Below are 23,655 nucleotides of genomic sequence, written 5' to 3'. Positions count from 1 at the left end.
GAGCTGCTGGGGTGACCCTCATGTGTCACAGGGCTTGGCTTTAGGAGGGAGCTGAGACAAGGCTGCAGCTCAGCAGGGCTGGGACATTCTGCTCTGAGAGTTGTCCCCAAGGCCACAGGACAGCCATGGGCTCTTGAGATGGGGGTGGCTCAGATGGGACTTTGTGGCTCTGCACAGCTCCTGACAGGAGGGGACAGGGAACAGGGACAGGAGAGAGGAAACTGCATCAAACTGTGCCAGGGGAGGGTGAGGTTGGACAGCAGGAGGAATTTCCTCATGGAAAGGGTGCTCAGGGACTGGAAGGGGCTGCCCAGGGAGGTTTGGAGTCCCCATCCCTGGAGGAATTCCTGGACGTGGCACTCAGTGCTCTGGGCTGGTGGCAAGCTTGGGCTTGATGATCTTGGAGGGCTTTTCCAACCTGGATGATCCTGGAATTCTGTGATCCCTCAGGTGCACCCTCCTCACCAGGCTGGAGCAGAGGCACAGAGCAGCTGAGCTGCCTCTGCTCCTGACCCCACAAGGTCAGCCAGGCAGCAGCAGAGTGACCAAAACAAAACCCAGCCTCTAAATCCAAATAAACCTCCCTAGCTCTGGGCTGGCTGTTGTTTTTCCAAGCTCTTTGTCTCTTCCCAGCCCTCCCAGCCATACAGCATAGGGATTCCAGTGCCTGCACCTCATTAATATCACGGGGGAAGGCAGATGCTTTGTCCAGGCTGCCCAGCTCCAGCGCCCAGCAACATTCCTGCCTCGCAGGGTGCCTGATCTGGGACTGCTCTGGAGCTGCCAGCACAGCCATATGTTGCTAAGGGTCGTTTATTCTTGTTTGTAAAATGTATGGCTGCTCCCAGCTCCCACACTGTCAAAACGAGAAGAACTGGCCCCAAAATCTCTTGCTGCATGATTGGATCAGACGCCCGTACATCTGTTAGCGCTGCAGGAGCTGTAAAATGGAATAAGTTGGGCTATAACTCAAGCACCTCGATTACCACCACGATGTGGGAGCAGCACAACGGCTGCTGCTCCGCCAGCAACGCCACAAACATCCATTGTGCCAAGTCAGATGTGAATTTACACAAGGCAGCATTTCCTGGGCCAGGGCTCACGAGGGAGGAGAGGGATGAGAGCTCCCACCTTGTCAGGGTGTGCTGGAGCCCCAGCCTGGTGAGTTTTGGGGTGCACAGCCCTGGAAGTGGGGAGACAACAGCTCCCCTGGAGCTGCAGGAGCAGAGAGAACCACAGGGCAAGTCCTGTGGGCTCACAAGCTCCTGAAATCCCCTTTTAGCCTGGAAATGGGCAAGGAAAATCCCTCCCTGGAGCAGCCCAGGGCAGGAACCATCAGCTCTGTGCCTGACAGGAGCAGGTTGAGTTTGTCTGTGGAGGAAGGGGTGTCTGGCACCCTCAGCTCCCCCTGGCACAAAGTGCCCACCCCAGTGCCCCATCCCTGCCTTGGCAGGGCAGGCACAGAGGGGCAGAGCAACACAGGGAGGGCTCAAACCACCCCAAGGAAACTGGAGAGGGTCAGGATTGAAGAACTTGACCTCAGAAACAGCCACAAAAGCAGCTTGTGAGCACCAGTTCAGTGCCACTTACCCAGGTGGTGACAGTGCCAAGTGCCATGTGGTGTGACCAGTGCAGCACCTGCTGCAGGAGCTGCTGCACCTCTTGGTAAATGGGAGCAAACCCAAAAATGAGCTACAGAGACATCAGGGATGTGGAGACCAGAGCTCAGCACAGCTTCCTCTCCATCCTAACCTGGAATCCAGCATGGGGCACAGGTGCAGAACAGAGGGATCAAACAGAGGGAACACCAGCCTGGGTGTGAGCCAGGGGATGGGGACAGCCTGTAGGAGCAGGAGAGGGACAGCAGGAGCTGCTGTTTGCTCCTGAACACCCCGTGCCTGCAGCAGGCTGGGACACCCAGCTCTGCCCTGTGCCAGCACTGAGCGAGCACCAGGCTCCAGGGATCTGTCCCATCCTCTGGGGATCTCTCCCAGCCTCCAGGGATCCCTCCCAGCTCCTCACCCCACAGTTCCCAGGTTTATGGGGTGGCCACAGCCCCATCTCCCCTCGGTGGCCCCGAGCAATGCGTGCCCAGGTCCCGGCCGATGCCAGGGAAGCTGGGGCTGTGCAGGCCTGGCTGCTGCCAGCTCTGCCTTGGCAGCAGCTGCTCTGGGCTTGCTTTTTGCTGTTCCTGACAGTGCCAGATGCCTCTGTGTCAAAACAATGGCACTTGCACACTGACTGGGAGCCTCTCCCTCGCTCCCACCGTGCTCCCGCTCCCAGCAGAGCCAGGGAGGGCTGGGAATGGCCAGGGGGGCAGGAGGGCTCCAGGCAGGGATGGAGGGGCACTGAAGGGCTCCAACCCAAAGTCAGAGGGAAGCTGGAGCAGCAGGCACAGCTCTCACTCCTCCAAGGAGCTTCCAGCATCAGGCTCAGGCAGAAACAGTATTATGATATTGTTATTAATATCAAAGCCCATGTCAGCTCCAGTGGCTGCTCCTCAGGGCTCCCCAGCTCCTGCACTGGGATCCCAGCTTGCTCCAAGCTCTGTCCAGCCTGGCCTTGGACACTTCCAGGGATCCACAGCTTCTCTGGGCACCTTTCTCCTCACCCTGCAATAAAGGCAGGTGCTCTCTGAGAGGTGCCAGGGCCCCAGTGCCCTGCTCTGCTCTGCCAGGAGTATCCCACCAGCACATTCCCTGCCCTAGGAAAGGACCAGGAGACACCCAACCACCTGAACTCATCCCAGCTTTATTTTCTCTGCAGCTCAGACACACAGGGATGGAACCAAGGTCTCCACAACAGCAACTCTTGGATAGAAAAGATCCTTGTGAATCTCCTGTGGCAAAACCATCTCTGGGCAGGATCCACAGAGCAGGCAGGGACTGACACAGCCTCCCTGGGACACAGGAATCAGCCCCTCCACAGCAATCCTTGCCTGCATCCTGCACTGGGAATTCCCCAGACATTTCTCACATTTTCCACACCAGCTCCAGCACGGGAGCAGTGTCTGTAGTGCAACATCTCCAGGTTTGGAGGGACCAAGCTAAGTCTGCAGTAAGATTATTTTTTTTCTAGGAATTGTACTCCTGAGGAACAAAGGGAAAAGGGGAGAAAGGGTTTGATCTCAGTGTTCAACAACTCATTTCACTGAATGCTCATTGTGCTCTAGTCAGACACACTGCACTTCCTAGAAGGAAAAAGGAGATTCTGGGGTGATATTTAAACTCTGAGAAGTCCAAGGCAGTGCCTAAACCTCCCAACTACACAGTCACCAACTGGTTAATGCCAAAATGTTCTATGTATTAAAAAAAAAAAAAAATTACTATCATCTTTAATTTCTGTGACTCACAGCCCAGTGTCCTGAACCCTCTGGATGCAGACATTCCTGTCTGCACCAACACTTCCCATCACTCCTGTTTAATCTCACTGATTTGACAGAGAAGAAGGATCCTGACATTGCTTTCCAGATGCATTTCCAGGCATTGGCTCTAAAAAAAGGGTTATTTCTCTGAAATCCATCTGAAGCACGACAGGAGGAGGATGAAGCCAAGGCCAGCTCGCTGCCCAGTGCCGAAGGTTTTCCGACCCCTTGGAAATCTTGTGAAATCTTGTGGTTAAGGGGACCTTCCAGAGGCCAGGGTGTGGATGGAGATCTGTGCTCTGCTGAGCTCACCTGGGCACAGGAATCCCGTGGGATGGACCAGGCAGGGCAGCAGGAGAGGTGGGATCTGGCCAGGGAGGGGAATGAGGATCCCCAGTGCCACAGGGAGGGAAGGAGGGAGAGAAAACCCTGGGCAGAAGCCAGCAGCCTGTGCAGGAGCTGTGAGGTGAAGGGGAGGAGGTGACTGCCTTTTAACCCTGTCCCCAAGAGGGCAATGCCATGGCCCTGCTCTGTACCAGAATCCCAGCAGGGCCAGGACAGCCCAGGAGCAGCCCAGTCCCTCCTCTCTCCAGCCTGGGCCAGGGCAGGACTCAAGGGACCAAAGATGGGAAGCTGCAGAAACACTTTGAGTGTCTCAGAAATTGCAGGAAGGATCCACACCTTCCCAAGTCACCCCCTGCAAAAGCTGCCTGCTCCAGGCAAACACCAACTGACAGAAATAAGGCCAGAAAGAGACAAAGCGACCGAAATAAAGAGTTTGGCAACAAAGCAAATGTGGCCATCACACAGAGAGCCTGCCCTGGGTCCAAACAACTCCCTAAGAAAGGGTCTGCAAGCAAAGGGAAACTTCCATCCCAGAGGGATTCTGCCAGTGGAGGTTTCCAGAGGATTGGACACATTCCAGAGAGGAACCTGCCCCACCTGTGCTGGGGAGCCAGAGTGTGTGCCAGCTCCTCTCCTCTGGAAACCAAGGAAAATGAAACCTTTCCTGCTCCTGAGAAATTGAGACATGACTCTGCCTGTCCCTGGGTCTGGCAGGAGCCTGGCAGAGGCACAGCTGGCTGAGCCCACTCCTGCTGCTCCAGCCCTTAACCTCCAGCATTCCAAAGCCTTCCTGAGAGCCACAGGGTCCATCTGCTCCTGCTGAAGCTGCTGCTTCCCTGTGATTCCTTCTCCAAGACACACCTAAGACCCTGCAGGGGCTGGGACACCTGAAATCCCTCTGTCCTGAGAGAGCAGTGCCCATCCAGGCACTTCCAACACTGCCATCTCCTCGTGGGCTCTGCCTTTGTGCAGCTTCCCAGACTCGCTTCCAGCCAGCCCAGCCCAGCTCCTGGGGAAGGAAAAGGCAGCACTCCCATGCCCAGCCTGCTGGGGGTGTCACTGTCACTGATCTGGGTGGCACCCGGAGCGTTCCTTCCATGCTCCCCCCGGGGTTTGCTTTTAAGGACGATTTCCGTGGGTATCAAGTGAAGGGCTTAAAGTCAGGCCCATCCCCTCCTCCAGCCTGGAGCCGTGCCTAAGAAAAACCAGCCCTGAGCCCAGCAGCTCTTCCCTGGATCCCTGTGAACCTCCACTGCCTCTCCAGGCCTCCAGCCAGCAGCCAGCTCCCGCCGAGCTGCTCCGGGCTCCGCGTGGGAAGGGCTCCCCCTTCCTGCAGCAGCTCCAAGCCCCATCCCGAGCCCAGGCCGTGCCTAGGACAGCTCGAAGCCGGTGTTCATGCTGATGGCGTAGCGCAGCTTCTCCCTCAGGATGCTCTTCTTGCTGTAGTTGGGGAGCTTGAGGAGGTTGAAGCACGTGGAGGAGGTCGGGAGGCGCCCGCCCGGCTCCTTCTTGCGGATGGTGAAGAAGCCGCGCAAAACGCTGCCCAGCGTGTCCCCCGTGTCCTGCAAGGGCACACAGCTGTCACCTCCCTCTCTGGGCTCCTGGCACGGGGCAGAGGTGCCAGCACAAAATCTGGCACTGGGAATAGGGAGAGTCAAAGCCCAAAGCTCAGTTTTCCACACCTCTCCAAGGAGCTTTGCGGGTAACTCAGTGGCTGACACGGGCAGGGTGTGCAGGGACACAGGTGGGACACAGAGATCCCAAACACAGCCCTGGAGGAACCCAGGCAGAAGAGTCTGGAGCTGCTCTGTGTGTGGGCAGCCATGAGCATCCTATTGGGGTAAGGGCTGTTCTCAGAATCCCAGAACAGTTTGGGTTGGAAGGGACCTTAAAACTCATCCCCTTGCCAGGGGCAGGGACACCTTCCACTACCCCAGGTTGCTCCAAGTCCCATCCAGCCTGGCTTGGGACCCTTTAAGGGATGGGGCAGCCAAAGCTTCTCTGAGCACCCTTGCCAGAGCCTCACCAGCCACAAAGGGAAGAATTTCTCCTTGATATCTAATCCTAACACCTCATCTTCCCACGTTAAGGGTTTCCAGGTCAGATGGAGGGGAGGAAGCTGGGCAGGGAATTCCCAACCCTGAGAGCAGGATGCTTACCTGGTCATCAGACACTTCCACACAGCGGATGGAGAAAGGAGGCTTGAGGTAGGCAAAGCCCAGAAGTGGAGGCCTGGAGCAGCTGGTGACAAACTGCAAAGTGCCACATGGTGATGATGGGAACACAACATCCACACGGTGACACAGTCCCAGCACTGCTGGGACTGGCACTGAGCACCCCCCAGTGTGTGTCTGACAGCCTTTGGGGAGGGAGGGCCACCTCTGCAGGGCCACTCACGGTGACACCACAGCACCCACAGAGCTCTGCTGGGCACTTGCAGGTGTCAGGAATTCTGGTGCCCCTTCAGAGAGCACCCAGCTAACTGGAGAACAGCCCTGGCCCCACCACCCCAGGTCCCAGCAGGGCAGGGATGGCTCCTGACTCACCTTGAGGAACATGGCTCTCTCCTCAGGGCTGAAGTCGTTGGCCAGGATGTCCCAGAGCCAGATGATGACACGGTGACTGCCATGGAAGCCCCCGTAGTACACTGTGTGTTTCCTGGGGAGGGAAAGGCTCTGACAGGCCTGCCACTGCAGCAGGAGGGACACAAGGGCTGGAAGGGTGGGATGGTTTGGAAGGGACCTTAAAGCTCATCTTGTTGCACCCCCAAATTCCAGTAGCCCAGGTTGCTCCAACACCTGCCATGGGTCAGGGTTCACTGCTGACACTGAGCCCCCAGCACTTCCTGGGCACTTGATCAGAGGAAAGGGAAAAGCAGAGAGGAATTCTGACCCCAGGAACCAATGGAAGAAAGGACCCATCCCAAATTAGCCTTAAGGAGCACATTCCAAAGCTGTTCCTGCCTGCTCCTCCCGTTCCAAGTAGGAGCAGCAGAAATTGTGGCCAAGTCGCTGCCCTGCCACCTCCCAGGAGCTCAGCAAAGCAAAAGCTCAGCTCCCAGGCCAGATGAGAGATGCCCAGCAGCCCCAGGTGTCACTTACTTCAGGTCCTCGAGGTCGATCTCGGCGTTGTCCCCGGAGATGAGGCGCTGCAGCTCGGGCGCGGAGAACATGCGGATCCACTCGGGCTTGATGATGGCCCTGAAGCCACCGATGAGGGCAGAGGTCTGGCTCTTGATCTGGGTGTGCATCCGGAAATGAGCCATCAGGTGGATGTAGCTGATCCTGGGTGAGAAAAATGCAAATTTTATGATTGGTTTTGGAGAATATGAGGATCCACTCGGGCCTGATGATGGCCCTGAAGCTGCCGTTGAGAGCAGAAGTCTGGCTCTTGATCTGGGTGCATGTGGAAATGAGCCATCAGGTGGATGTAGCTGATCCTGTCTGAAAAATGCAAATTTTATGATTGATTTTCGAGAACATGAGGATCCATGAGGGGATCCATGACGTCATGATGATGGCCCTGAAGCCACCAATGAGGGCAGAGGTCTGGCTCTTGATCTGGGTGTGCATCCGGAAATGAGCCATCAGGTGGATGTAGCTGATCCTGCGTGAGAAAAATGCAAATTTTATGATTGGTTTTGGAGAATATGAGGATCCACTTGGGCCCTGAAGCCGCTAATGAGAGCAGAGGTCTGACTCTTGATCTGGGTGCATCTGAAATGAGCCATCTGTGTACTGATCCTTGATCTGGTGAGAACATGAATCCATGAGTATATGATGGCCTACACCAATAGCAGAGTGATCTTATCTGGGTGTATAAAAAAAATCTGGTTAATGATGTACTTGATCCTGGGTGTGAAAAATGCAAATTTTATAACTGGCTTTTTGCAAATATTAAAATGAATATTATATGTGTTATGTCAGAAAGTTATGCTGTATTAATTTTTTGAGTAGCGTTTTAATATATAGTTTTAAATATAGTTTTAGGTTATAACATAATGTTAAAATAGAAACTATGCTATGTAAGATGGTTTTTTTTTAAAGAAAGGACTTGCAGTGAGATAGCAGCCACAGGACACCTGAATCTTTCAGAGAAAGAGAATTTATTGCTCCATTATCACAAGAAATGAACTTCTTCCCACCTTGCTCAGCCATAAAGATGCTGTTAGGATTCAGAGGGAGAAGCTGACACTGACCAGACAGAATCCTGTGTTTGAATGGAATTTATGCATCATGTATGAGGTGTATGAATATGCAACAGACTGTTGTTTTTAAGGGTTAATCCTCTGTTAATGTGGGTCCTATTTCAGGCTTATTTTACCCAGAAAAAGGTACCTGGGCGTCCATAACTCTTTGTTTATACAGTCTCATATTGTCCTAATCCAAATTGTCCAAACTATTATTACTTTAATTATATAGCTATTTTTATAACCATTTTATTATCATTAAACTTTTAAAATTTTAAAAAACAAGTGATTGGCCTTTTTCACTCTGTGGGACAGGCAGGTGCCACGGGGGACATGGAGGTGACAGGGACACTGAACTGGCCCTGATGTGCTTCTCCAGCCCCAAAAGGACTGGGACACCCTGGACAGGGTTGTACTTCCCCCTCCAGGCCCTGCTTGTTATTTCAGCAGATGAAGATGTTTTTCTGCCTCTTTTCCTCCCTCTGGGACTCTGCTCATTTCTCAGAGCTCCTGCCCAGCTCAGGACTAATTGGCTTTAATAACTCCTTGATCAACCTTGGCTGGACACAGCTCCAAGTCCTTTGAACAGCTCAGCTCTCCTCTAGGTCTGACCAACAGCTCAGTGGGCTCTGCTGCCCCATGGCTGGAGAAACACCACAGCAAAACCATGCAGCAGATTCCCACCTTCCTGCAGGATGTGGGAAAGGTGAACTTTTTGTTAGAGAGGCTTTTCCTCTTCTCACCTCCAGGTAAAACACCTGAACTTGCTGATTCTTCTTCAGCAGCTCCCACACAGACCCCACCTCAATTCCACTGCCTGGGTTTTTGGCAAGGTCACCCCAGCATCCCCAGGCAGAGCTGTTTCCAGACTGCTGCCATTCCCAACACTTCTTTTCCCTCCCAACTCACAATTTTGGGTGCAAAAGCTTCAAATTTCTGCTAAAAATTACTAGAGCAGCATCCAGGACTTTCAACTTTTTTTTCCCCTGAGCTGACTTGTGACAAGCCAGAGGAAAAGCCTTTCAAATGCAAACTCCCTGGCCAGAGCTGGAGAAGAGAAAAGCCTGGCAACATCAGACTGCAAAGCACAGATCCAGGTGGGATCCAGCTTCCATTTGTCAGGAAAAAAGATAACAACCCCCAGATCACCAGTTCAAACACACATTTGCTTAATAGATATTTCATTCTGCTTTTATGAGCACTGAAGGGGATAGGGAAAGAAAGAAAGAAAAAAAAAAAAGGAACAAAAAGGTGGGGTTGGTTTTCAGGCTCCGGAGTTGACATTTCTGATAACGATCTAAAAGCCGGTTATCTGTGAAAACAGCCCCGGGGCTCGGTGTCTCCTCTGATTTCCTGGCTCTAAAGAACGACTGTCGAGTACATTTGAATTCAGCACTGTCTGCTCGGAACACGGTGCTTTATACAACTGCCACATGTTATCATTCTGAGGAGATCTGTCTGCTCCAAGGTGTCTTTGAGCATCTGTGCCCTCTGTGTTCACGACTGTGTGCCTGAATTGCTTTGAATCCATCTGTCTGTATCCATCACCATCATTAAATCCTGCAAAATCTCCCTGACTGGGTGCCTTTGACCTCAGAAGTGCTGTTTCAAGAAGTAAATTGTCAATTTTTATTTTGCAAATCAAATTTAATACAATTTCTGCCGATGAACTGTAACCAGCAAATTCTATTAAGATATTTATGTGCTCCTTCTGCTCCAATCTATCTCAATTCATTCCAGATGCAAGCCCAAGGAACCAGAATAAAGTATTGTGCAGTGGTGACCTTAAAAATCTAATTGCTGTACTTACTTATTTTCATTGGTAACAGGAATGGTCTTCCCTCCAGGAACAAGTTCATGGCAAACCAGCTGAGGGAAGAAATGATTGGATTGCTAATTATTGCCTGGAACCACAATGGAAGGAAATGCCATGCTAAGCTGTTACCTCCCCATAAAACATTTATTTTTACAATAAAACAGCAGGATTTAAAATTTAAGTAATAATCCTGCTTCTGCCTTGAACCAAGTTTCACTTAACTATTAACAGAGTAATTGAACAGTAGGAACTGCAGCTCTCCCACCAGTGCAGCCAGCCCTTCTCCAAGGAAGCCTCCTCTGCAGCCTGATCCATCACTGCTGAACCACACACAAATCAATTCCAGGAGCCCTGGGGGACTGTCACAATCCCAGAATCCAGAGGCTGAGCAAGCTCAGAGAGCTCAGCCTGACAGCAGCACAGCCCAAAGCTGGCTGAGCCACAGGTCTCATGCAGGGGCTCTGGGCACTGCAGGCAGGAAGGCAGAGCCAGGAGGGATCTCCCAGTGCCTGCTGATCTCCTCCAGCTCAGGGCAGGAGCCTCCAGGTGCTGCCTGCAGAGTCCCCACTCCTCATTCCCACTTTACAGAGGCCTCAGCTCCAGGTGAATTCCAAGGTCAGACTGAAGCCAGCCCAGGGAATGAGCTCAGCTGTGACACGGCTGTGGCTGCAGGGACACAGAGTTCAGTCAGGGTGACCCCACCTGGCTCCTTCAGCACCACCAAAGCACTGGGGAAACAGCTATTTTATATATTTTATATCTATTTTATATCTATTTTATATCCATTTTATATCTATTTTATATATAAAATATATTTTAATATATTTTAATATATTTTTTATATTTTTTATATATTTTTATACATTTTATCTATTTTACTTTATAATAACTGGGGTTATTTTTAACCCCAGTGAACCACAGCCCGCAGTGTCGCATTGCTGGGCTCCACATCCTGCTCCTACCTTCCTTTTTCACATGGAAGAACCCTCCAAGCTGAAACCTCAGCAATCCTGAGGCAGCAGCAGGTGTCCTCCATGGCTCCCCACGGAATTTGCAGCACAAAAAGCATTTTTGTCTTATCTCTCTCCAGATTTTCCAGCTCTGCACACACAACTTCACAGGGCTCAAGTGCAACCAAGTACCTCCAAGTCTTCCTAAAGGGATTGCCAAATCCCTTAGGTTTTCATTCTCTAGGCCAAGAGACCTCCTGACACACTTGGAAGTTTCCCTGATAGATGGGAAAACAAGGAATTTATCCCTATTCACAAGCTCTTCTTTTAAGAGGGGAACACCAGTTAGGCAGGGGAAGCATTAAGCACTTTTCAACCCTGGAAGCAGAAAAATAAGGGTCAGAGGGGAACCTCTTCTTGTGGAAAAAGCTGTTTTCTGCCCACAGGTAAATACTGAATTCCATGGCTGAGTTCAGACAAGCTGAGAGGACAAAGCAGAGGTAAGGTCCAAAAAAATCACTGAATAAAAACCTACCTGACCCATCACATCTTCATCATAGGACAGTGTCAAGCCCAGGTCACTGATGTCACCATCATAACGCTGGAGAACAACAAGGAGAAGGAAAAAAAAGGGGGAAAATGTCAGGGTTCATCAGCAGAACCACCAGTCACCCCAGGTTCTAACAACAGGCAGCAATCAGGGAGGTGAAGGACAGGAAAATTCTTGCTCCAACCTTAATTGAGGTGAGATTTTTATAGAACTCTGAGTCCAAGGAGGGCAGTTCATCCACGGAGCTGTAGAAGACACTGTGGTGGTGCCCAAGGAGCTGACTCAGAAAGAAGGAAGCAAATGGCACATCCACAACTATTCCCTGTGGAAAAGAAAAGTGCACAGGTAAGGTCCTGCCACACACTTGTGGTTGTGGCAGCTTTGGTTACCTGCAAGGCAGATCTTGTGGTGTGGAACAAGTGCAAAGAGCACTTTGCAAGGCCCCAAAATCAGCAACAAATCCCACATCCTCTTAAAATCCATTAATTAGTAAGGCAGGTGCAAAAAAGCACTTGGGGAACTCCACGTGCTCTTTAAAAGAACTGCATTACATGGTTTGGACTGAAAAAGGGGAAATTTAGTGAGATATATAGAAAAATCCTTCCCTGTGAGGGAAGTGAGGCCCTGGCACAGGGTGCCCAGAGAAGCTGTGGCTGCCCCTGGATCCCTGGAAGTGCCCAAGGCCAGGCTTGGAGCAGCCTGGGATAGTGGAAGGTGTCCTTGCCCATGGGAAGGGGATTGGATTAGAAAGTTCCCTTTCAAATCATTCTATCAGAGTAATTCTGTTATTTCATCCTCCTTTTTGCCTCATGTCCCTTTGAGGTATCCACAAATTGATGTTTGTAAGGTGGAACACCAAAAAACCAGGCTGATGTCTCAGCACCATGAGGAACAATCAATGCATGACCCATGCTTTACCTCCAAAATTATTTTTAATACATGCCTAAAGAAATTCCAGTCTGTTCCACTAAGAGGATCTTTATCTAAGCCATTTTTCCAAATTCCACTCTTCAATAAAACCTCCTCAAGCAGGACAGGTGTCCTCAAAGGCACCATCACTGACAAGATCCCAACCTGGTGCTCCTGGCTCACCTCATACACAGCCTTCCCAAGCATCTTCCCCACAAACTCAAAGAGCTGCAGGTAGTTCTCATGGATGTAGGATGTTGGGGATGGATACAGCCTCTCATCACCACTGGTGGTCTGCACAAAGAGATAAGAGATAAGAGCCCAGTGAGGCAGAATGGCTTTGCCTGTACCAGGTCACCTCAGGTGGCACCTGTGTCCTACCTTGAACAGGTTCAGTGCAGGGTCAAACACCTTTTTAATGATCTCTTCCAGGAACTCTTTGAAGACCCCATCTTGATCAATACCAGCCTCATCAACCCCCAGGTCATTGACAAACTTCACCCTGATCACTCCCTTCATGGCGTTCTGGGAAAGCTGCCGGAGCTGTTCGTACCCATCCTACACAAAGCAGAAAATCCAGAGGACAATCCACATGAAACACCCACCCAGAGATGCAGCAGGGACAGCACACAGGCCCACCAAAGAAATCTGAATTTGTCATTGAGTTTTGAGCTCAAAAACCCAGCATTTCGCAAGTCAAAATTCCAGGTTTGCAGCAGCCTGAGCTGAACAAGAATCCAGCATTCTCCTGGGATGTCAGTTCTGGGAGTGGGACCCTCAGCAGCCACAGAGAAGGTAAAATCACACCTCTCTGGTGTGATTGCCAGGCCAGGCTGCTGCCCTGTGGGCTGGCTCCCACCCCTCACCTCGAGCATGCGGGAGCGGCGGATGGTGATGTGGGTGACGTGAGGGGACGCCGAGCTCGTCTCCACCAGCCCCAGCTTCTCCTTCTCCTTGGTCACCATGTTCCGGAAGAGCAGCACCCTCTGCAAAAGGAAAACAAATGGATAATCCATGGGGAGCCTCATCCTGCAGGGCAGCAGGGATTTGGGAGCCTCCTGACACACAGAACTGCTGCTGGGTGTCCTGATCCCAGCTGTTCCCAGTGGTGCCACTGTCACCCGCTCACTGCATGCAGCTGCACAAACAGATCAGCTCTGTCTCAACACAGATCAAGGCATTTGAAGGAAATGCACTAGGAAGGGGTGAGGACACAGATCAGTCCTCTCTCAGCAACAGAAATCAAGATATTTAGAGGAAATCTCAAAAAAAGCTTTTCAAAAGAAGCTCCATGCCACAAAATGCTCCAGGCACGTGTCCCTCCCACCCCAATGGCCACCCAGACCACTGATCCCCATCCTCCACCCTCTGCCCCCATCCCACTCACGTTCTTGTGGGGAATGACATGTGGGATGTACTGCAGGAGCAGCTGGGCTCGTTTCTTGTCCTTGTCCAGCTCCTGGAAGAGCACGCTGGGTTTGAGGTCCCTTGACAAAGAAAGGCAGAGATTCAGAGATCCCAGGTGTGGGAGAGAGGGAACAGGCAGTGATTCCAAAGATGACTGAAGTGCTCAGTGAACACACTAAGAAGGTAAAAGGGGCCAGGGACACCCAAGCTCTTGGGTGCTGAGTCAGTTTTCAAAGCACCACCCAAACCTCCCACCACAGAGAAAAGCACAACACGAGGATCATCCTTAACTGCAAACACAGGCAGCAGCTCCACCTCAATCCCACAGGCAGAATGTCAATAAGGAACCCCAAATCAGGCTCCCCAGAGGATGTGGGGCAGTGGGACAAGCCTGGAGCTGCCCAGGATCCCTGCCCTGGGCCACTCACTTGCGCAGCCAGTGATCCTCGGGAGCGAAGCGCCGGCGACAATCGCGCTCGTACAGCACCATGAGCCAGCCATGCACAGAATGGAACAGCTCCAGGGTCTCCCCTCGGGCATTCTCTGCACAAAAGGAACAAGGCAGCAAAGTCCAGGCACCCCTGGCACCAGCAGGATTCACACCTTGATTATCCTCCCCACAGAAACAGCACTGGGGTGTTTTCCTGGCCCGCACGGCCTGCGGAGGGAAGGATTTTGTGCCTCTGGGAAGAGAGATGGTCTATTCTTTAAACAGAGTTAATCAAAGCCATCTCATTTCACATCAGAGCTGGACTATCTCAGCTAATTACCAGAGAGCTGAGCTCTACCCAAATTACACCAGCAGAGAAATCCACAGCAGATTCTACAGAGACCCAAGCAAGCTGCTCTGCCTGGTCACAGCACTGCCCTGCTCTTGTCCAACACATGGCCCAGCCTTGCTAAACCTCATCTCTGCCAAAAACCAACATGCCCATCATGTCTGTTACACAAATCCTTACTGGAAATAGGGAAGTGCTCTGGATTTGGCACAAAGCTTGATCGTGGCATCTGGACATCAAAAGACTGGGACATATTCCCACATTGAAGTGCTTTTTGTGCCAAGGAATAATTAGCAGAAGCTTCAAATTCCAAAATTAATGCCATTTGTGGTTCTAAGAGTAACATCAACTCAATCTACTAAAAGCACTCACCTACAATTCCATCCCAGATCATCTTAAACACAAAGGAATTCAGGAAAGAGGAGATGGTCACCAGCTCTTCCAGTTTGAATGAAATCTGCTCTTCATAGACCTCGATGTCATCCAGAATCCTGTCAGAGCAAACAAATGCAAATGCACAAGTGTAAATTTAATTCCCTGTTGAAATTTTCATAAAGGCACATTATCCTTTAGCAGCAGCTCTTATTTCTATGACAACTGACACCCCTGAGGATCCAAAGTCATAAACAACCAAACCTTATTTATGGATTTTGACTGATAGCAGATCCTAACAGAAGATGGTATGAGAGGCTGAGATACAAGCAAAGTCAGTGTTTCAGGCTTAAAAAAACCTTTTCCATTCCCAAGGAAATTCTTGCCTCATTCAAGAGGAGAGAATTGTCTCTAGTGACCAGCAAGGGCAATTTTCCCCCTTTGCCATCTTTTGTGTTGTTTCTTTTCCCCCTCCTGCCCAGTTTTGTCACCAGCTGCAAGCAGCACATGGCTGAGGAAAAAAAGTCCTTTCAAAGCCTTTTATTTTTCAGGAATCAATCCCAAAAGCTTGCTGCTTTACCCTTCCTACTTATCTTCATGAAAAACCTTAAATGTTTCTCTTGAATCTGAAGGAGCACAACAGCTCCATGTCACAAATCCAGGGATGCCCACCCAAGTGCTACCTACGTGATGAGGTGACGGGAGCAGTCACAGAAGAGCATCAACATGGCCAGCAGCCTCTTGGATTCCTCTGTGTCATTGTTCAAACACTCCAAAAAGAGTTTTAACCCTCCCTGTGGTCCCAGCTCACAGATGAAAGCCCACAATTTGGGCAGCAGATCATCCAGGTAAGTGAGACCTATGGAAATATAAAGTGCAGCCAGTAAAGCTCATTCTGCTGCTTGTGAAAGCTCAGAGAGGTGAAGCTTGAAGCTGAAAAAGCCTTTTGCAAAGCAAAAGAGGAACATGAGCATCCCATTTGGCTCCCAGGCCTGTCTGCATTAACAGGAGAGGGACAATCAGCAGGAAAGCACACACACACAAAAAAAGAAGCTTTTAGTGAGACATTGTTTGCACATCTTGAACCTTTTCCCTCTAATTCTTTTGCAGCTTTAAAAAATAATGAATTCCTGTGATCCCAAATCCACCTTAGGGATGAGAACACAACAGGGCTGCACCCATGGTCACCACAAAGCACCCAAAGCTCTGGACTCACTCCCTGCTCTACTCAGACCAAAACAGTGATCTCCTCCTCCAGCCCTTCCCAAGACAGACAATTTGTTCTCAAGATGTGTGAAAGCATTCATTTCCCACCACAGAAAGATTAATATTGCCAGGCTCCCCAAAAACCCTGACTCAGGCTGAAGATTGAGAGGGAGTAAGCAAGGTTTCATGAGAGGAAAACTTGCTTTAATTTGTATTCTTGAGAGTTTGTGCTTGATCAAGTGGTGCTGAATGTTATTGATCCCACAGATGACTCAGGATGGAACAAGCCTTCCCCAGCCAGTCAATAACCTGTTGGCAGTGATAAAACTCCCAACAAATCAACAGAAATAAGGAAAAGAAACAAGGATTTGAGCAGCAGGGAGGTGGCCTGACCTGTGAGGATCTGCAGGCGGATCTGGGTGAGGGTGGTCAGGGTGGTTTGGTACAGGACACAGATGCTGCAAACCTTCTGCACCTCGGCAGAGTCCACGCGCTTCCCTCCCACCGGCTTCAGGATGTTCCGGACTGAGGCCGACTTCTGGAAAGCTCTCTTGAACAGGTCTGGGGGCAGAAACACAGGAGGAATGCCAGAAGGGCAGGGTTAGATGGGATTTTGGGAAGGAATTCTTCCCTGTGAGGGTGGGGAGGCCCTGGCACAGGGTGCCCAGAGAAGCTGTGGCTGCTCCTGGATCCCTGAAGTGTCCAAGGCCAGGTTGGATGGAGCAGCCTGAGACAGGGGAAGGTGTCCCTGCCCATGACCCCAAATCCCTTCTAATTCACATCATTCCACAGTTCTATACATGATCTACAGGACTAAGTGAAAAGAATGAGCTGTGAGTGCCCTTCCAACCCAAACCATTCATGATCCCGGTCCTGATCTCAGCAAATAATGACCACAGGATCCCATGTTATGGGCAACAACCAGAAAATATCAGATTTACAGTTATCTTATCCCAAAACTTTTTCTGCAGGACCACCACACCTCACAGGTGCAGAACCAGCTTCACCTTGCTTTCCACATGGGAAGCTGAGCTCTCATCTTCCCCTGGAAGTTTTAAGTTTTGCCAAAAGCACTTCAGCTTTTTGAAAAGAAACTGCTAAAATAAGCAAATCTTTTTCTAGCACCAAAGAAAGAGACTTGCCCCAGGTCACAGAAGCATTCCAAGGAGGAATTACAAATAGGAGGCATCACATCTCCACCTTAGCAGCAGCAGCTGCTGCAAGTAATTATTCAAAGCTTTTGGCATAAGTGGAAAAGTCAAAGCCCTGCGAGTCTGGGAGAGAGATGCACATAAACACACACAAAGAGACAAAAAAGCCCAAAACCCTCCAGAACTGACTTTTCATAGGAAGGCTGTTCTGAGGGGAGATTGGCTGTGCTGGCAGCTGAGCTATCTCCTGATTTTCCAGCAGTTTCTTGCTGAGCACATCATTGAAGAGGATCCGGATCATGTGGACCCCCCAGAGGTGCTGCAGCTGCTTGGTCAGCAGGGGCATGGACTCGTTCAGCCTGGAAGACAGAGCAGGGGGACAGCTCAGAAGGCAGCTTGGAATAAAACCAGGCAGTGATACTGATCCATTTAGCTCATAATCCCAACTGGAATATGCACCCACCCATGGAATATGCTGTGCAGGAATGCTGCAGTTTATTGTGCAGCTAGAACTTGTAACAGCTGAGAAATTATTCTCACTGTTCATCTCAAAATATACTTTGCAACATACAAAAAAAATTAAAAATAAAAGGAGAGGCTTCATCATCTTTCTCAGTGAAGTCCTTCCTACTCACCCATAATCCACAGTCTGTGAGAACCAGCCCAGCACAGGGTGCCAGTGGGTGAGGTTGGATTTCTTCTGGGACACGTACTTCTGGCAGTAGGAGAGCATCTGGATGAGCACCCCCACAAAATGAGCTGTCTCCTCCTCCAGCACCTGGTCATTCAGGGAGCCCAGGAACACCAGATTGCCTGCAGGAAGGACCAGCACAGCAAGGCTTGAGGAGGAACAGATGCTGTGGGACAGGGGTTGCAGGTGAAGTGAATCCTCTCCCAGTCCCAGGAGAGGATTTGTGTCAGCAGTGATCTCAGAGGCCACCCTGCAGGAAGCCATTTCCAGCACACACCAACCCCTGAAGTGACTTGTCCCTTTGGCCACCTTCCCACCAACATCTTCTACAAACTACTAGAAGCTACAACCCACGGTTATCTCAGAGTCCCAACTGGTAATCTTGTTACTTTTGCAGAAATGTGAATTTAAATGTGTAACAGCATTTAGGGGAGGGAGATCCAAGTCTGCCACACTCCAAGACTTGCTCAGAGTCCAAGTGAAAAGCTGGCAGAGATGATGCATAACATGGATACAATACCAAATCCCTTCTTCCCTTTGCAAAGGTTTTAAACCTCATCTGTAACATCCCAAAATACACCTCAGTTGTTATTTAAAGCAAACTAAAAAAATAACAATTAAAAATTATGAGTTGGAGGCACCTCTGCCTCATGAAAAAAGAAGATCTGAATCAAGACTCTTTTTCAAACCCAGCAGAAGAGGTGGAGGTGCTCACCCAGCAAGCAGAGGGTGTGACTGCCCTCCAGGCACACGCACACGTCCCGGCACTGCGACTCCCGGCTCAGGAACAGGATGAACTTGCGGAAGAGATCGTGGGATTCCATCACTGCCAGGCGCTGCAACACAGCATGGAGGGGCCACTGAGCCTGGGCAGCAGCACAGTCCCTCTCCTGACCTGCCAGCAGCACTTGGCAATGGCTTTTCTTCCCAAATAAAGCAGCAAGCTGAGGCTGCTTTAGTGTCAAACACTTTGCCCCACACAGTGTTCGACACAAAGCTGGGCTGGGAAATAAAACCCATGGCAGGTGAACAGGTCATGATGGAGATGGAGCCAGACCTTTGCCATGATCTGTCTTTCAAAAACACAGCATTTGCCCATTTGGCACAAAACCTGCACCAAACAGACTGAATTGGATTAGTGGGCAGTTCATTTGTCACCCCCACAGAGCTGCTGCCACCCAAAAGTGTGATTTTGGCTTTGGCTCTGTCTGTGGTTATGGAAAAGGAAGAGCAAGGACATGAAAAATTCAAGCTGTGGGTCATATATGCCTTTATTATTTATTTATTTAGGTATTTTAGGGCAGTTCAGCCCATCATCCCACTGGTGTTCTAAGTTCTGCATTAGAAATGCAGAGTATTTGTAAGGCTTTCCTATTTCTGGCAAAGAGAAATGTCAAAGCTCTGTTCCAAGAGCTGGTAAAATGGAATAACAAGTGGCCTGGTGTGATAATCAGTCCTCTGAGATCACCCACTTACCTCAGGGGTGAGAGTAGCAAGGTGAGTCATTATAGCAGGCACAGACATGACATGGATCAGGAAGGACCTCAGCAGATTGTCTGAGAACTGTGCAGCAACCACAGGGCTACAGAGAGAGAGACAGAAACACTTCAGAGCTCAACCCAACCTGGGAAAGCAACACAGCCTCCAAGTGAGCTACCCAGAACTGGGAATTCCCTCAGAAAGAACCACAGACACAGGGAATGGGTTGGGCTGGAAAAGAACTTAAAGCTCAGCTCATCCCACACCCCTGCCATGGGCAGGGACACCTTCCACTATCCCAGGCAGCTCCAAGCCCTTTCCAAATGACTTTGAAGCATCCCTGGGAAAAGATCAAAAGATCATTCACTCACACCTCTGTTCCCAGAGCAAGCTCACCCTGAACTGAACTGCACCCTCAAGTTTAGGCTCACAATAATTCCTGACTCAAAGCCTCTCTAATCTGAACAAGGGTGACAGCAAAGTGAGCCATTTGCCTAAAGCGACTTCTTTCCTCAGGGTGATATTCTCAATGGCACAAAACCACTGAAAGAATGAGAAGTCTTTTTTTTAAAAAACCACTAAAAATAGACAATTTTGGCTGCAAATCCCCCCAGGCAGCTCCAGCTGACTCACCGCAAGGCGAGGGAGAAGATGGCAGTTAAGGAACCTTTGGACAGGGAAGGTCTGGATCTTGCCAAGCCATTAGTTAGCAAAATCTGGAAGGGAAAAAATACATCAAAGTATAAAAACCCTGTAGTACTCAGAAAAAAAATACTCCTGAAAGACATTAAGTTTATTTAATGCAGAGAAAAATAACAGCAGAGCAGTCTAAAATCCAGTTCTTACAAGTTGTTTGGCAGAATTAGAAGGGCTTCAGGTTAATAATGGCAGAAGAGAGATAATGCAATGAAATCAGACACTCTGCAAGACTTATTTCCCTAGAACCTGTGCTCAAAGGCTTTAAAAATTAACAGGCAAGGCTCAGAGTTTGGTAATGTAATTCTTATTTAAAAGATTCATTACATCCGTTCCTTTTCCCAGCAGAGCAGCAAACAAACCCAACCAATACAATGTGGCAGCTGCAAAGTTTGGCAAAATTATGTAGGACTTGTCCCTGTCCCATTTATGATGAGGTGATTGAGCAAGATTTAGGTTCAGCAGCAGTGACAGAAGGGGAAGGGTGGATTTGGTGTCAGGTGGGGACACTGAGAACTTTTGCTTGAGAAATTTTTTGCTTTGCTTGAGAAAAATACAATTATGTACAGATCACCAGCAGCTCATCCCTGAGACCCCAGCACAGACCCCTCAGGAGAGGGGCACAGGCAGGGCTGGGCTGGTTTGGGTGCAGCTGGGGCTGTGGCAGCTCAGACTGACCTGCAGCACGGAGTAGAAGCCCTTCTGGTTCAGGTGGCCCATGATGTTGGCACAGATGTGGTTCATGGCAGGTCTCAGGGTCTCACCTTTGGGTTAAAGCACTGATGTCACTCCCACAGGAAGGTTTGTCACTGCCCAAGCCCTCCTGGCACAAAGTCCTTGTCCTTCTACACAAACCCATCATTCTGGCAGCATTTCACACTGTATTGTTCAGGCTCTAAGAGTCTCATTTCCTCCCACCACCTGTCTGCCTTTTCTACACCTATCTCCCACAAAACCCCAGAGCTAAGAGCACACTCCCTTACCCTCTGAACACTTCTTGTGTGGGGGTATTTGGAATATTATAAAATGCTGTAACAGCTGTTGGTGTCCTAAGGAAAACAGCCTAATCCCAAGGGGAACCAGATTAATCCCAAGGGAATCCTTGTTTTGGGCAACCACAGGAGCAGAATGAATGTTTGTGAAAACCAATGAATCTTTGTGGTAACTGGTGATTTTCTGCAGAAACAGAATCCCAGAACAGTTTGGGTTGGAAGGAATGTTAAGAACCATCCCACCCCAAACCCCTGCCAAGGGCAGGGACACCTCCCACTATCCCAAGTTGCTCCAAATCCTCTCCAACCTGGCCTTGGACATTCCCAGGGATGGAGCAGCCACAGCTTCTCTGGAATTTGTGCCAGAGCATTCAGCAGATTTTAACACCAAGTCCCAAATCTTAAAGATTTGGATGCACCAACCTTTTCCCCGGAGGATTTTCCAGGTGGAAGTGTCTGTGAAGGTGACCAGCATTGTGAGGTGCAAGTTCACCAGCCTGGAGTCCTGCAGGATGTCAGGCTGGGATAACAAACAGCAGAGTTAACAAATCCACTGAGCCTCGTGCCAAATGCAGGGAGAGAAAACACAAGAATAATCCTCACCTTGAGCTGCTTGAGGAATTCACAGCAAAACCACAGGATGTCTTTGATCTGCTTGATCCAGAGGAGTGTGAGGTCCTTGGAGAGTGCCAGTGACACGTACCACACCTGAGCAAGGGGGATGCACAGAGGGATCAGGGTTTGTGCTGCTGCTGGGCAGAGTTTGGGGACTGAACCCAGCAGTGGGACCAAGGTGCTCCTCTCCCCAAATTCCCACATCACCCAGCCCAGAAACCAAGTGTCCTTCAACTCCTGTGGCTGCACAGAGTAAAAGTATCCCAGGAATAGTAAAGGACTTGTCCAGGCTTTCCCTGTGGAATCTCCACAGTGCTCAAGGGCTTCTGAAAGCTTAAAATTACACATCAGCAAAGTGAATCCCCACAGAGAGGGTTAAAAACGACCACCAAGCCCTCCCCACTCCAAACCAACCCCCCCTGCTGACCTTGGGCTCGTTCTCCACATCCATGCTGGTCAGGATACAACGGCACAGCTTTTCAAACCTCTGGAAAATCCAAAGGTGGGATTAGTTCTAACTACAGGAAGGGTTAAAAAGCACAAGAACAGCTCAGCAGAGGGAGGAAGATCTCTCTGTCTCAATCAGCAAATTCCCAGCACATTCCCTACAGGAATTCTGATGGCTTCTTCTCTGGCAGCACACACATCACACTGCTGCTGCTGTGAAGGATTCCCTCCTTTTTTTGGGCTTTTTTGGGTGCTGTACCTACAGAAAACTGCATTTGAGCACAGATTTCCATGGGATAGAGATTAAAAAAATCCCTCACTGCTGCTGCCACTGGAATACTTTCCATCTTGCAGCTGGTTTCCCCCAGTCAGCCCTCACAGCCTCCTGTGATCATTTCAGGGCTTCACTCTGAACCCACAAGTTCAGGGCATGGTGAGAAAAGCTGCTGGGGGGCAAACAGCTTTCCCTGTGCCAGCAAAGATCTCTGGGAGCTGTCCCAATGTACCTGGGGTGTGCCAAAATCCCCAGGCACAGCTCCTGCAGCTGGCACAGTCACCAGGAAATACATCCATTAAAGGATGTCCCAAATTCAGAACCACTGCTGAAAAATTCAAGGCTTCTCCTGTTTCAATCCTTCAGGAAGGGCCAGGAGTCAGAGAGAACATTGCTGAAGGCAAAATATATTGCAAGAACCCCCAAGATCACTGGGTAAGGAATTTAACATATTTAATCTGTCCCCAAAAGCATGGCAGAATGTCAGGGCAGTGTCCTCACCTCCTTGTCCTCCTTGGCATTGAACACAAACAGCAGCTTCCTGGCAATCCTGAACACAGACAGGGCACTTCTTTTACTTGAGCCACATTCATTTGTCCCAAAGAAATCATCCACCTCTCTCCTAGCAAAGAGGGAAAAACAAGGAGGTAAAAAAAACAATCACAGAGCAAAGAAGGGGCTCATGAGGAAGATGGAGAGAGAATTTTTACAAAGGTCTGGAATGACAGGAAAAAGGGGAATGGACTCAAACTGACACAGCACAGGGTTAGATGGGATATTGGGAAGAAATCCTTCCCTGTGAGGGTGGAAGAAGCTGTGGCTGCCTCATCCCTGGAAATGTCCAAGGCCAGGCTGGAGCAACCTGGGCTCCAGCGAGGGGTTTGGAATGAGATGAGCTTTAAGGACCCTTCCAAAGCAACCCATTGCATGATGACATGAATCCCACACACCTGATGTCCCTCTGCAGGTGGCAGCGACACAGGAACCTCCTGACCAGGGCCTGGAGCTGCACTGCTGCTCTCTCCCTCTCCTTGAGCTCCCGCCGCTCCTCGCGCGCCTGCCGCGCCTTGTCCAGGAACTGCGCCCTGGAGGATTGGCTGGCACTGAACATGGCAAAGGGAGCAGAGATCCTCACAGCAAACACCTGGGAAAACACAGCAGAGTGGGAAAAAACACTCAGAGAAAGGTGGTTCTCAGCTCCCTGCAGGGGAGGGGAGAATCCGACAGCAGAGGGAAAAGTGGGATGAAAAAAACCCCCAGTGATTGTCACGGGGCTGCAGCAGGGACACAAAAACACTGGCAGGGAATCCTTCCAGCACAGCCCACAGCCTGCTGCAGGCTGGGAGGTTTTAAGTGGAAAAATAAACAAAGCAGTGGTTTTGACACTGTGCTCCACCTCCCCTCTCCAGCCTCTGTTCTTTCC

The 23,655-nt window shown here is 50.1% G+C and overlaps 1 protein-coding gene across 1 annotated transcript in view; it reads right to left on the bottom strand.

The window, feature by feature from the left end:
• Positions 1–2,735: 2,735 nt before the first annotated feature.
• Positions 2,736–23,655, bottom strand: part of UBE3B (ubiquitin protein ligase E3B) — a 21,711-nt gene continuing 791 nt past the window's right edge. Inside the window, exons 3-28 of the mRNA XM_064727333.1 lie at positions 23,183–23,376; positions 22,734–22,854; positions 21,939–21,998; positions 21,500–21,604; positions 21,320–21,416; positions 20,583–20,668; positions 19,842–19,924; positions 19,206–19,311; positions 18,445–18,565; positions 17,674–17,851; positions 17,228–17,397; positions 16,281–16,448; positions 15,369–15,540; positions 14,682–14,800; positions 13,959–14,073; positions 13,511–13,610; positions 12,990–13,109; positions 12,505–12,681; positions 12,307–12,417; positions 11,399–11,536; positions 11,200–11,265; positions 9,709–9,767; positions 6,811–6,993; positions 6,256–6,367; positions 5,869–5,961; positions 2,736–5,271 (exon numbers count right to left, since the gene is read on the bottom strand). Coding sequence (XP_064583403.1) covers positions 5,080–5,271; positions 5,869–5,961; positions 6,256–6,367; positions 6,811–6,993; positions 9,709–9,767; positions 11,200–11,265; positions 11,399–11,536; positions 12,307–12,417; positions 12,505–12,681; positions 12,990–13,109; positions 13,511–13,610; positions 13,959–14,073; positions 14,682–14,800; positions 15,369–15,540; positions 16,281–16,448; positions 17,228–17,397; positions 17,674–17,851; positions 18,445–18,565; positions 19,206–19,311; positions 19,842–19,924; positions 20,583–20,668; positions 21,320–21,416; positions 21,500–21,604; positions 21,939–21,998; positions 22,734–22,854; positions 23,183–23,343 — 3,213 coding nt within the window. The 5' untranslated portion in view covers positions 23,344–23,376 and the 3' untranslated portion in view covers positions 2,736–5,079. The remainder of the gene's footprint in view (positions 5,272–5,868; positions 5,962–6,255; positions 6,368–6,810; positions 6,994–9,708; positions 9,768–11,199; positions 11,266–11,398; positions 11,537–12,306; positions 12,418–12,504; positions 12,682–12,989; positions 13,110–13,510; positions 13,611–13,958; positions 14,074–14,681; positions 14,801–15,368; positions 15,541–16,280; positions 16,449–17,227; positions 17,398–17,673; positions 17,852–18,444; positions 18,566–19,205; positions 19,312–19,841; positions 19,925–20,582; positions 20,669–21,319; positions 21,417–21,499; positions 21,605–21,938; positions 21,999–22,733; positions 22,855–23,182; positions 23,377–23,655) is intronic.

This window comes from Zonotrichia leucophrys, chromosome 15, assembly GCF_028769735.1.
Source record: "Zonotrichia leucophrys gambelii isolate GWCS_2022_RI chromosome 15, RI_Zleu_2.0, whole genome shotgun sequence".
NCBI lineage: Eukaryota > Metazoa > Chordata > Aves > Passeriformes > Passerellidae > Zonotrichia > Zonotrichia leucophrys.
Note: the sequence above shows the minus strand (reverse complement) of the source record. Positions and strands in the feature narration are given on the sequence as shown.